The sequence below is a fragment of the Idiotropiscis lumnitzeri genome, chromosome 7 (assembly GCF_059441095.1).
Source record: "Idiotropiscis lumnitzeri isolate Australia: NSW breed Sydney's pygmy pipehorse chromosome 7, RoL_Ilum_1.0, whole genome shotgun sequence".
Classification (NCBI taxonomy): Eukaryota; Metazoa; Chordata; class Actinopteri; order Syngnathiformes; family Syngnathidae; genus Idiotropiscis; species Idiotropiscis lumnitzeri.
In genome coordinates this window covers 1,588,516-1,601,404 of record NC_142397.1, presented here as the reverse complement: position 1 = coordinate 1,601,404, position 12,889 = coordinate 1,588,516, and the positions used below count along the sequence as shown (strand labels likewise).

Below are 12,889 nucleotides of genomic sequence, written 5' to 3'. Positions count from 1 at the left end.
CTTGCGCAAAGCTCGATGCGCCATCGTGTGTCCAGCTTTTGCCTAGCATGGCTGAGAGTTGGTGGTGTATTTGGTAGTTGGGCATTCAGTTGGGATTTAGCCAAATTAACTTCCCTCCAAATCGCTTCCACATTGCAATTTTATAAACCAGAAATACTTAACAAAAGTGCCGTGTAACAGCACACAATTATCGCTCCGACTTTGCGCTGTCGAAGTGTCCTTGAGCAACACATACAACCCTAATTCGCTAACAGTGGGCCGAGCAGCGCCTTACATGGCGGCAGTCTCCTGTTAGTGTAGAATGTGTGTATCAATGCGTGACTGTGAAGCTTTTTTTTTTTTTTTTTTTTTTTTTAGCACTACGGCCACTGTAACTTGTAGCTCCGGGATCAGTGATCCCGTCGCCCTCAATGGTGGTGATCACCAACACCGAGGGGCGACGAGTAGCCTGCCGGCTTATTCTAAATATTCATCACCAGTGATTGGACATAATGAATTTCTAGGAATGTTGTAGAAGTATTAATTTGAACACGGAAGTGTAATTTGAGCAAATTTGTTACAAGTGTGTATCAAATTGGTAGGCCTTCGCTTTAATCAGTAGTCAAGAAGTCGTTTTCAAATTTAAAAAAGGTTGGTGACTCGTGACTTATTGTAATCATATTGCGCATGCGCGCTTTGCCGTGGACGAGCACAGGTCCGGTGAACACCACCGCAGTGCAATGGCCGAGGAGGGAGGAAGAAAGATGACGATGAGGAGTTGGTAGCAGGTGGAGGAGGGGACGGAAGCTCAGCAGGGAGGAGGAGGAGGAGGACACCGGCTCCAGCCTGAGCGAGCGAGCGAGCCAGCGAGCACACGGCAGGCGGGCGTGCACAAAAGGACACTCGCTCTGTCAGTGACATCAAATGAATGCATCTGAAGGCAACTTTCAACCTTTTTTTTTGACAAGCTTCTGCTCACATCTCGAAGGTAGGCCGAATCCAAACCAATTCCTTCCATTGTTGGATGTTGTCATTTTTTCCTGTCTTGCAAGAAATTCAATTGCTCAGCTGCTTTTATGTGCATGCTTCTGCTGCTACATTCTTTGTGTCTTATTATTATTAATATTTTGAAATGAATGAGAAATGTGCTGATTGTGGAAGGTGTTAAAACAAGCAGCATGGGATGGGTGTGACTTGCTCCTCCTTATGTGTCCTAGCAGCAGCATGGTTGTGAAGGGGGGGCTTCAGGCGCTCAGCACAAGCAGATTTGTGCGGATTTCCTCAAATTCACAATTTCAAACAGTTCCCAGGTGCCTTCATAACACGTCCGACATGCTTTTGGCAACATACCCCAAGGACCACCAATTATGGTACACTTGTCACCCTCGCATACAGGCCTTGTTGAAAAGAGCCTGTTTTGAGGGGGTGGTCCTGTTTCAAGAAAATGGAAGGAAAAAGACGCGTAACAAAAGAGTTCCATGTTGGTCTAAATGAGCTACCCAACTATTGGACTGTTCAAAATTCATTGACAAGACTGTTAGCTTACCAACTTACCCATTTTTGTGTGTGGGACGGAAAAAATAGCGAGCCATAAGCTTTGATTCACTTTCAGTGATTTATTTATTGAACGGGTTGTTAGAACAATGAAAACATTCACAAGGAGCATGACAAACATGTGGTTAATGTGGGTGCTACAGCCAGGGCCCTTGACATCACTGTAATTGTGCGTGTGTGTGTGTGTGTGTGCCACTATGCACGTGTGTGTTAGTGCTTCATTACAGTACACGTCACAAAACCAGTTGATTATTTAAGAGATCTTGGTCAAGGAAATGATTAAAGTCACGAGTCAAGTGACCACCGTATGTCCCCTTTTTAATCGAAGAACTTTTTCTGCTTTGTCTTTATTAGGGCGTCAAAGCAGCATCAAACATGGAGCTGGAGCACTTTGACGAGCGGGACAAGGCGCAGCGCTATGCCCGCCGGGGCTCCCGGGGCAACGGACTCCCCAGCCCCACTCACAGCGCGCACTGCAGTTTGTACCGAACTCGGACGCTGCAGGCGCTGAGCTCGGAGAAGAAGGCCAAAAAGGTTCGCTTCTACCGCAACGGGGACCGTTACTTCCAAGGGATCGTGTACGCCATTTCCCAGGACAGGTTCCGCTCTCTGGAGGCGCTCCTGGCCGATCTCACGCGAGCGCTTTCGGACAACGTCAACCTGCCGCAGGGGGTTCGGACCATATACTCCATCGATGGCCTGGCGAGGATCGCGAGCATGGAGCAGCTGGTGGAAGGTGAGCGAAATCCAGTCCAAAATAGCTTCTATGTGCTCCCACTTGTCCAAACATGGTATTCTGATTATCAAGCCTACAAATTCTCACCAATTCAGAGTGTTTCCAAAATTCGTTACCTATCGTTGAAATTCTCCAGAATCTTTCCGTATTCCCCCATTTGCAACCCAAATGCCAAGGCACGTGCTTCTACTTTTCTAGGCGAAAGCTACGTGTGTGCCTCCTTCGAAGCGTACAAGAAGGTGGACTACACCAAGAACGTCAACCCCAACTGGTCTGCCGGCGCCAGGACGCCCGTCGCGTCCCCCCGTGACCCGCCCTCCCTCGGCAGCGGCAGGTCCGGCTCGCCCGAGACCCGGGAGAGCAAGGACTTCATCAAGCCCAAGCTGGTCACCATCGTCCGCAGCGGCGTCAAGCCTCGCAAGGCCGTGCGTGTCCTGCTCAACAAGAAGACGGCGCACTCCTTCGAGCAGGTCATGACCGACATCACGGACGCCATTAAACTGGACAGCGGCGCCGTCAAGCGGCTCTTCACGGTGGACGGGAAGGCCGTATGTAACCTGTTGCTCTTTTTCCACGTCAAAGTCAGTGAGTTTATGAGTATATATATATTTTTTTTTAGGCAGATTCCAATATTTGGCAGAATAATATTCAGATAAGCAATTTATCGGTCAATTAATATAAAAACTATAAATTAAATAAAATACATTTTGGTGCCGTAGACAGCAGGCATGAATTACAGTCGGCTCATTTGCCTGCTTTGCAATACTTTGTCCTGTACTATTTGTTGAACTCGCTAACTAATCAGCTGATTAGTTTTATCATTATGTTTGATTGTCATTATTTTATCCTGAATTTATTATGTGTTAATGTGTAAAGAAAAACAACCAAACAATTAACCAAACGAAATGTTAAAAGAACTAATATCATCCGATTAATCGATTAATTGGATTGTTGCCCTCATTTTTATATTTTCCAATAATAATGATCAATTCAAGTCAATTTAGTTAGATGCGTAGTTATGCAACAAATAAAACGTGTATGTCAAGATACATCTGTACAGCAACTTTTCCACCAATTTGGGATTTCTAAACACATTTCTTTTAAATGCTCACATTTTATTAGCATTTTCTGCGATTATTATAATTGACTTACTCACTAATCAAGGGTTTTTATTGTTGTAACTTTAGATTGCAAAGTTTATATTGGAAAACAGATATGTCCACTCTAGATCCGTTGGGAATGAGAAATGAGATTTCCCGGCCTCTATTTAATGTACTTCTCTGGAAGGGATGTAAGACGGATGTATCTGCTAACACAACGGACGGTGATCAATCCTGTTTAGTGACTTGGCTCTCGTGTTCTCAAAATCAATAGATAAAAAGACAGGAAGACTAGCCGGCTACCGAGATAGCTCACTAGCTAGCTAGCTAGCTAGCTAGCATTTGGTCGCCATCCATGCTCTGGCCCATATAAAAAAAACAATCGAATGACTTTCACCCCCCTCCGCTTCTCTCTGATGGTGTCTCTGGTTTCCATGGCGATGTGGTTTCCCGAGCCGGTTGCTAAGGAACTGCTGCAGAGCGGTGCTGCAGGCAGCGATGTCAGGGATGTGTGAGAGGACTCGGGACGGCGGCGGCACCAAGATGGAACACATGGCATCACCCCACGACTGTGTCCTGGTTAAAACGTGACGTCGCGTGAACTTCCGGGCGGCAATTGTTCGCAAATGGCACCGCGGGTTAACAAATTCTTCCCTGTCATTTGCACAGCGGCTGACTGGTTAGCACGTCTGCCTCCCTGAGTTGCGTTTTTCGGTTCCAACTCCGGCCTTCCTGTGTGGAGTTTGCATGCCCCTCCTTGTGCCTGCGTGGCTTTTCTCCGGGTGCTCCAATTTCTTCCCACATTCCCAAAACCTGCTCGTAGGTTGATTGGACACTCTGAATTGCCCCAATGTAGGATTGCGATGGCCGGCAACCCTTCCAAGACAAATGAGATAGGCTCCAGCGGCTCCAGCGGCTCCAGCTCCCCCGCGACCCTCGTGAGGAGACGCTTATCGGATAATGAATGGCTGCATTATCTTTGGGTACACTTTCCAACCATCAGTCTCCTTAACGACATCGCTGGTGTGGTTAGACTCTTACATGTCGCTAAAGAGAAGTAAACACGCATGACCGGCTTTGGTTGGTCTGTGGCGTTCCACTCGCCGCAGTAATGCATTTACAACTGTTGGGCCTGCGCGTCTACCGAGAAGATGGGATGAAAATTCAGTCTTAAGACACAACCCGGAATATTGTTTCGGAGACATCCGACAATTTGGGCCTTGCAGGCTTTGATCCGAAGAGTGGCAAATCGCTCCCGTTGTTGTCCATTTGCGATGGAGAAGTGTAACCAGGGCGCTGGTGAGTGTGCGGCTTTCATTGATTTTTTTTTTTTGTGCATGCTGGCTCAGTGACACAGCAGCTCCATCAGGCCCGCCTGCACCCCCACTTTGCCAAGCGACCCCTCCCCCATCCAACATTCTCATTGTTGTCAAGCATCAGCATATTGAGCGGCCGGCTGGCTTTTAATCAGCCGGTCGGGCCGAATGACGGACGATGGAGGGGGGCGCGGCGGGGGGGTCAGATCAATTGGAGGCAAAGACTGTGACGGAACAGTGGAATTTTCTGCAGCTTTTTTGAGAACGTTTTGTCTCTACTGACGGTTCATCTGCAAAATCAAGATGGCAGTTGACTGCTTGGCATCGTTCTGCATTTGTCCTCGACACTCCTAATAGCAGTCCTAATCCGGCACTTTCTATATTTAGCTCTTCAAACAAAAAGTGTGATTCTCCCCAGCAGTGGGAAGCTATTTTAGATCACTGCCTCGATTTCTGGCTGCGAGATGCTGATGATGATTATGAAAAGCAATTTCACGACTTAAGCGAGGATAAAAGACAACTTTTGTGCCGAGGTGGTGGAAATGCGGAATGCGGCGGCGCCTGTGGTGCATCGGCAAGTCTCAGCAGTGGATCGCCAAAAAAAAAAAAAAATTGAGTGTGCTTCTAATGAGAAAATGATATATAATTTTGAACTTTATTAAAAAAAATAATGACATAATTAAAAACAATGTAAAGAATGATGTGATGTTTTTGCCACATGTTTCATCAAAGTAGGGTTTCAAAGTTAGTAACCTTACTTTAGGCTTGCTGTTTCAAAGTATGGTTTCAAAATAGGTTTTGAAGTTAGGTTTGTTTTTCAAAATTGGGTCTCAAAGTAGGGTTTGGGTTTCACAATGAGTTTTTGGGTGTTTCTTACTTTTCTCACCCAGTTTTTTGCCTTGGTGGAGGCTGCCAGGATGGCCGAGTGGTCTAAGGCGCCGCGTTTCGGTCCCAGTCTCCCCAGGAGGCCTGGGTTCGAATCTCGAATTTCCCCATTGTGGGACTAATAAAGGGAATCTTAACATCGTTCCGCTCGTTTTCATTGGTCCTAACAAACCGTCCATGGTGGTTTTGGTTCTTCAGCGGTCTGAGTTGTGGCCTGAGATCAACCAGGCCCTCCTCATCACCTCTTCCTCACTCGCACCCGCCTCCCGTCTCCTTGGCAACAGCCATCCTTGCTGCTCGCCCCGCCCCCCGCTGGGACTCGTTTTTAGGAGGAGGGGCGGACTCGAGTGAGTGGGCCAGTTCGGCCCCCGTGCTCATTGTTTGCCCGTTTTGCCCGAACTGAGTGAAAATCATTTTTATGTTGCCGTCATGACGACGTCAGGATTTTTTTAAACACTAACTGCTTTTGTTAAGCTGCCAGCGATGCTCTCCTTCCCAGTGAGAGGAAACGCGCTTCGCTTAAGTGTATCAATATCGGCTCTTAAGAAGAAAGCCAGGACGCCATCAACGTCTTTTGATTTATTTATGACTGCTGAGTTGGCTTTTTTTTTAATGCGAGCATCCACTGAGACGTTTGTTTATCAATTTGCAAGCTTTCATCATTTGGGGGAGTGAGACTCAAAAGTGTGCAACCGTGATTGGTACGCAGGCTCCCTCTTGTGGCGCACAAAAGAATCACAGCCTAATACAGTTCAGTTGTGGCCATGGCCAGTTGATTTTTTTTTTTTCCAAACAGAACCACTGACATCTTTGTGTTCATGATTGACAGGTCACGTGCCTTCAGGACTTTTTTGGGGATGACGACATCTTCTTTGCTTGCGGGCCCGAAAAGTACCGCTACCAAGATGACTTCAGTTTGGATGAAAGTGGTAAGTGTGGCTTAGATTTGAAGCAGTTTGGGTTAATTTTACCCCAAGTTTTTTTTATTTTTATTTTGCCGGTCCGCCCCGCATCCTTCTGCAAATTGGGCACCCTTCCATCCTTACACTTTTGTCCTTATTCATAGAAATAATCCGTCCATCTTCTCTTGAATTTATACCAGGGACGAACTTGCCATCTCTGCTGCAGTCACTTTATTTTGGATCCAGCAGATTGGGTTGAAAACTGGATTTGAGGGTGGCTGAAAACCTGAAGGCGGCCGGTGTAAAAACTGTGCCAAGCTTCTTCTTCTTCCAAAATGTTGATTATAAAATGAGCGTGAACCACATCTAAACTGCTCGCTTATTTCTTGGTAGCTAACTCAGTTTTTATTTTTTGCGGGATCCAAATCAAATCCTCGACTCAATGCGCTTGATTTTAATATTGGCTCGCTCACTTTTGGTATTTCAGCCAATTTGGGTTTCCTTTAACCTCGCAGTTTTCAAACTTGTACCGCAAGTTCTGCGACGTTTGTTTGCCTGTCCCCGTGGCTGTTGGCAATGAAGTGACCCGTTGATACGCAAGTCATCATTTTTAACTCTCCGCCGATTGGGTTCGCCGCACCACATTTGCCTCGCGGCACACTTTCCTTGTTTGTTGTTTCTATTCTCTCCAGATTGCAGAGTGGCCAAGTCGGCCTCGTACGGTCGGCTTCCGTCCGTGCACGGTCGCTGCTCTCCAAGAAGCGGCGGAATGTCCCGCAGAAGCAAGTCGCCCTCATCGACTGGCTCAGGTGAGGCCTCACAAATTGTTTGACCCTTTTCAGATTGGAAGAGGGGAGCAAGAAAAAATGGCACCTCTCCATTTATTTATTTATTTTCTCGCCAGCCAACGGGACTGCCGGCAGTCAGCTGTCCACCCCTCGATCGGGGAAATCGCCCTGCCCGTCTCCCACCAGTCCGGGCAGCCTCAGAAGACAGCAGGTTGGGGCCGTTGACATTTTCAGTCCGGAATAACAAATGACGACTTTTCTTATAAGCACGTGGACATGCTCGCACGATCGTGGTTAGTAAGTAGGCCAGATGAAAATGTAATTTCATGATTTCAGTGAGGAAAATGACATCAGCATGTTGCTGGAAAAATGGGGCAAAATACTATTAAAAAAAAACCAAAAATATATCTAATAAAAAATGTGCATTATCTCCTTCAAAACAATCCCAAATAATATGAAAAATACCAAAAAAAATGTGATATAAAATCCCTGAATAATGTCAATGAAATTGACTTATTTTTTAAGAAAAATGGTACACAGTTGAATATCTCCTTGTTATTGAATTTATGACTATTGCGCAATCTTCCCATTTTCAGGGATGGCAGCACAGCGGCTCGTCGCTGTCGTTGGCCTCCGCCAAGGTGTGCAGCTTCATGGACGAAGGCGACGCACCCGGCGGCGAAGGTGAGAGCGACCGCACGACGCACGCAAAGTCTTTTCATAACTCCGCCCCCCTCCACAGCTGAGCCAACGGGCGAGGCCACTGTGCCCGCCTCCATCGCCGAGCGCTACAAAGTGGGCCGCACGTTAGGCAGCGGCAACTTTGCCGTGGTGCGAGAGTGTGTGGAGAGATCCACGGGAAGAGAATACGCCCTGAAAATCATCAGCAAGGAGAAATGCAGAGGAAAGGTGCTTTTTTTTTTAAATAACCGCTAGTCGGGGCGCCGTGAACATATTATGACATTTTTGACTTGACATCCCTTTTGAGTCGAGGGCATGTTTCCTTTTTGGCCGCTGTGTTTGAGTTTTCCGTGCCGTTCAGGAGCACATGATCCAGAGCGAGGTGTCCATCCTGCGGCGGGTCAAACATCCCAACATCGTGCTCCTCATCGAAGAGATGGACACGGGCAATGAGATTTATCTGGTCATGGAGTTAGTCAAGGTATGCCAAGTGTTGGTCATTTGAAGCCCCACCTTTGGAGTGGTCACGCCTGCTGCTGCACGTTTGCGTCTGTGCAAGGGCGGCGACCTGTTTGACGCCATCACCTCGTCCAACAAGTACACGGAGCGGGACGCCGGCTGCATGCTGTTCAACTTGGCCAGCGCCATCAAGTACCTGCACAGCCTCAACATCGTCCACAGAGACATCAAACCGGAGAATCTGCTGGTAAACAAGCGCACACCGCAAAGGCGACGTTCTTAAGCTGAGAAGCGAGGATGTCAGCAAAAAGAAAAACCAAACATCTCTATTGAACGAATATCGTAAAGCAAGCCAGTCGTTTCGAATCTAAAACATGTTGCTTTATTGCTTTGGCGCCATCTTGTGGCATTTTTGGGGCGAGGGCGATTGTTGAAGTTGAGGTGAAGTACAGAACAGAGCCTTGTCTCATGAGGAAAAAAAAAAGTTCTTTGTTGCCATCTTGTGGCATCTACATGCAATTACAGAGCTTTTTGTTGGATTTGTGGATTTTCACTATCGGTGGCAGTGTGAGCTTTGGGCCATAAAAACGAAAAAAAAATGATTAAGATGTAACGATTCACTGAAGCCCTGATTTGATTCGATTTTCAGTTCCCGATTTCGATTTTTTTTAATTTAGAACTAATTTTATAACCAAAATATGTATTTATTTTAACATCTGCATTTTTTCCTTGTTACAAATAGTCCAGTAACTTGAGAAAAAAAGAAAATGAACGCATTTTGACTGTTTAACTACTGAACTAAACGTGAAAATAAATAAAGGTACAAAAGATTTGCCTTATCATTGCAAATCCTTTTGTGATCAATTATTTTCTATTTTTACACCGATGCATATTGTAAGCAGTTTAAACTTTAAATTTTAAATCCATATTCAATTTTTTTAAATTTTCCACACGAAATACATCTTTGTACTTGTAAAGAATGATTTTATAACAATTGTTCCACTGAAAAACTTTTTTGGTTGAATTTATCAAATTTTTTTTAGACACTACCAAATTTGGTAGTGCCAAGTGGTCGCATAAAATACCTCCGGATCTTTTTTTTTTTTTAAGACAACAATGTGTGTCTCTGGATCCAGATGATTTTATTTTGTGCGAACATTTTTTTTTTTCAGTGTGGACGACGCTTTAATTTGTACGACCTTATGTTGAATTGCTTTTGCGTTTATGAGAGGCTCCTTGACAACAAACAACATGGCTAATTGCTTCTTCCTTTCCACGAATTGTCATGCGCCAAAGGTTTACCGGCACCACGACGGCAGTCAGTCTCTGAAGCTGGGCGACTTTGGCCTGGCCACCGTTGTCAACGGTTACCTGTACACGGTGTGCGGCACGCCCACCTACGTGGCGCCGGAGATTGTCGCTGAGAAGGGGTGAGTCCTGACGTCATCTTTCTGAAAGTTGACTGAATTTCGCACGTCTAGTACAACGTGACGACGTCGTGCCGGTCGGCTTCACCAAATTCCTGTTCAATTCCAGGTATGGCCTCAAGGTGGACATTTGGGCTGCGGGTGTTATCACTTACATCCTGCTGTGTGGCTTCCCGCCCTTCAATTGGTACGTGCGCCCGCCCCAAACACTTTGAAACTAATCCAAACACAATCTATAGTGAGTGGCAGCAATAGCAAATGAGCCCGCAAAAATACTGAACTGTTTTTGGAATGTGGGAGAAAACCAGAGTACCCGGAAAAAACCATCGCAGGCACGTGGAGAACACGCAAACTCCACACAGGAAGGCCGGCGCCGGAATCGAATCTTGCACCTCCGAACTGCTAACCAGTCATCCACCGAGTGAGTAATCGTTTGTGTGTTTGCCCAACAGCGGGGAGGACCACGATGGTCTGTTCCAAGAGATCCTCAAGGCCAAGTTGGAGTTCCCGTCGCCGCACTGGGACAGCGTGTCGGACTCTGCCAAGGTGAGTGCCGTGCGAGAAATCCTCCTCAATCGTGACATCGCCGCGAGACTAACGCGCCTTTGCTTGTCCGCTGCTCAGGCTCTCATCAGTGGCATGCTGCAGGCGGACGTGGACCAAAGACTGTCGGCCGGGCAGGTGCTGGAGCACCCGTGGGTCAATGTAAGAAGACGTCGATGATGTCACCGCTTCCCGTCCCGTGTGCTCAAAGCTTCAAGCGGCGCTGCGGGCCAATGTTTGCCTTCGCAGGAGGACGGCGTGCCAGAGAACCAGCAGCAGCTGCCCGTGGCCGTGAGGATCAAGAAAAACTTCAACACCGGACCCAAAGGCAGCAGCACAGCGGCAGGCGTCATGGTCATCACGGTAAGGTCGCACGCGCACAAATACTGTCGGACAAGTCGGACCTTCGGAAATATGGAAATCATTTCCAAAAAATAAATAAAAAATCTTAGTTGATGACTTGTATGAAAGTAATTCTTTTATTTTTTGACATGAAGTGATTTTTAGGGAAAATGTTTTCCAGCACAATGTCATATTTTTGAGTGGTAAAAAGTCAGAATTTCCCAAATTATTTGGAGAAAATTTTTTTTATCCTTTCAAGAAATAAATGTTTGATTTATTTTTCAAGCAAATGACAAATTCATAAGAAGTCATACCCCCCCAAAAAGTCCTATATCTTTAAAAAGGAAAAAGGCAATATATTGTTGACAAAAAAAGTAGTTTTTTTTCTCCCAGGAAATGAAATATTTTCAGTGAATTTTATTCATTTTTATTTTTACAAAATTTTATTTTTGGGGGAAAGTCTTATTTTTGACAAAAAGTTGAAATTGTTTTTTGGAGGAAAAAAAGTATACTTTTTTTCAAAGAAAGAAGTATTTCTCGTAAAAGTTGTTTTTGTTGAGGCAAAGAAGTACATTTTCAAGAAAGAGGTAAATTTTGAGAATGTTTCTAACACTTTCTTTTAACAAGTCATGTTTTTCTGAGAAAATGTCACATTTTCCAAAAGTATTTTAAGAAAAAAAAAATTTTTTCAAGGAAAAAGGATCATATTTTTCAGGAAAAAAAATGGAAACGGCAGTATATATTTTGAAAAAAATAGATTGTACGTAATTAAAAAAAATTATACAAGAAAATAGATTTTTCAAGTTTTACTTTTAAAAAGTATACCTTTTGTAATGAATATATTGAAAAACAAAAGTTGTATATTTTTAAGGAAAATAATTTAATAATTTTCAAGAAAATGGTGCATTTTGAAAATGTTTTTAATTTTATTTAAAAGTCCTGGTCAAAGGTTGTATTTTCGAAAGTAGTCGTAGATTTACATAATATTATTGGAGAAGAAAAAAAGAAAATGGAAAGATGGAAAATTTCACATTTTAACGGAAAATCATGCATTTTTCCCCCCCATTTTTAGAAAAACAATGATAAAGTTTCATATATCTTTTTTTCCAAATGTTCAAGAAACGAGTTGCACAAAAGTAGTTTTTAACATTTGTATTTTATCATGAAAAAAGTAAAGTTTATGTTGTGGAGGAAAAGGCTCTATTTTTAGGGAAAAAAAATATTTTGATGGAAATTATCCAGGCACTGCAACATTAGCGAACCAAAAAGTTACCAAACGTTCTTGACGAATTTTTGTTTTGTTTCCTCGCTCTGCCAGAACACGCCACTGGACAAGGAGAAGCAAGTTTTCCGTCCAAGACAATATCACCCCGACGCCAACTTCCCACACGGCGTTCGCTCTTCCGTCTGCTCGGCGTCCCCCCACGGCGCCAACCCGGTGGTCGTGTCCCCCGCCGACTTCACATCCGAATCGGACGACTACTCTCCGTCCGGTACGGCCGACACGGTGCAGTCGCCCGTGTCTCCGTTCTGAGGACGCCGTCTGCTCATGACTTCACTTCGCTTCACAAGCCATGATTGTATTTTTTTTATTTTTATTTTTTTATCGTGAATGCTGAACAGCATTCAACCGCAATCGCATAATTGGATAAGTCATATTTGAATGTTTTTGGAAAACAAGCTTAGGCAACTTCCAATTTTTCACCGAAAAATTCCATAATTATAAGGAATTTACCTAGTGGTCCTTTCACATTTTTCCACTGATTGAAACTATTCTTAAGTCACACATTCAAGATTTTTTTAGTCAGTATTTTAGTTCAGCTTCATATTTTCAGCAGCCACAGTCGCAGTTCCACATTTCTCCACCAATTCAAGCCATTTAGACTTCAAACTGTTTAGCTCATTGGGAACATTTAGGGAGATTTTTTTTCGCATCTCCAAATTCGCACCTTTTTTCATGATTCCACATTTTCTCCCATATTCCCTGTTTCACAGGGAAACTGTTTAGCTCATTCAAGACATCTTGGGAACTCCCAAAAAGTTGACAGATTTTAACAATACAATTCCCGAATCCAGAATCATTTAACAAATTTACAGGCCCTTCTCCTTACACATTTCTTGAAGCCATTCCAGCATACGTGTCACATTACAACAATTGAATTACTTCCAGAGCATTT

At 44.6% G+C, this 12,889-nt stretch overlaps 1 protein-coding gene across 1 annotated transcript; it reads left to right on the top strand.

The window, feature by feature from the left end:
- Positions 1 to 428: 428 nt before the first annotated feature.
- On the top strand, positions 429 to 12,889 carry dclk1b (doublecortin-like kinase 1b). Its single transcript, XM_088301058.1, has 17 exons — positions 429 to 562; positions 695 to 967; positions 1,888 to 2,269; positions 2,468 to 2,817; positions 6,400 to 6,499; positions 7,165 to 7,281; positions 7,377 to 7,471; positions 7,857 to 7,944; positions 8,003 to 8,169; positions 8,303 to 8,422; positions 8,501 to 8,647; positions 9,697 to 9,830; positions 9,937 to 10,014; positions 10,280 to 10,373; positions 10,452 to 10,532; positions 10,620 to 10,733; positions 12,031 to 12,889. The coding sequence occupies exons 3-17, from the start codon at positions 1,909 to 1,911 to the stop codon at positions 12,244 to 12,246; spliced, it is 2,262 nt and encodes a 753-aa protein (XP_088157184.1). The 5' UTR covers positions 429 to 562; positions 695 to 967; positions 1,888 to 1,908; the 3' UTR covers positions 12,247 to 12,889.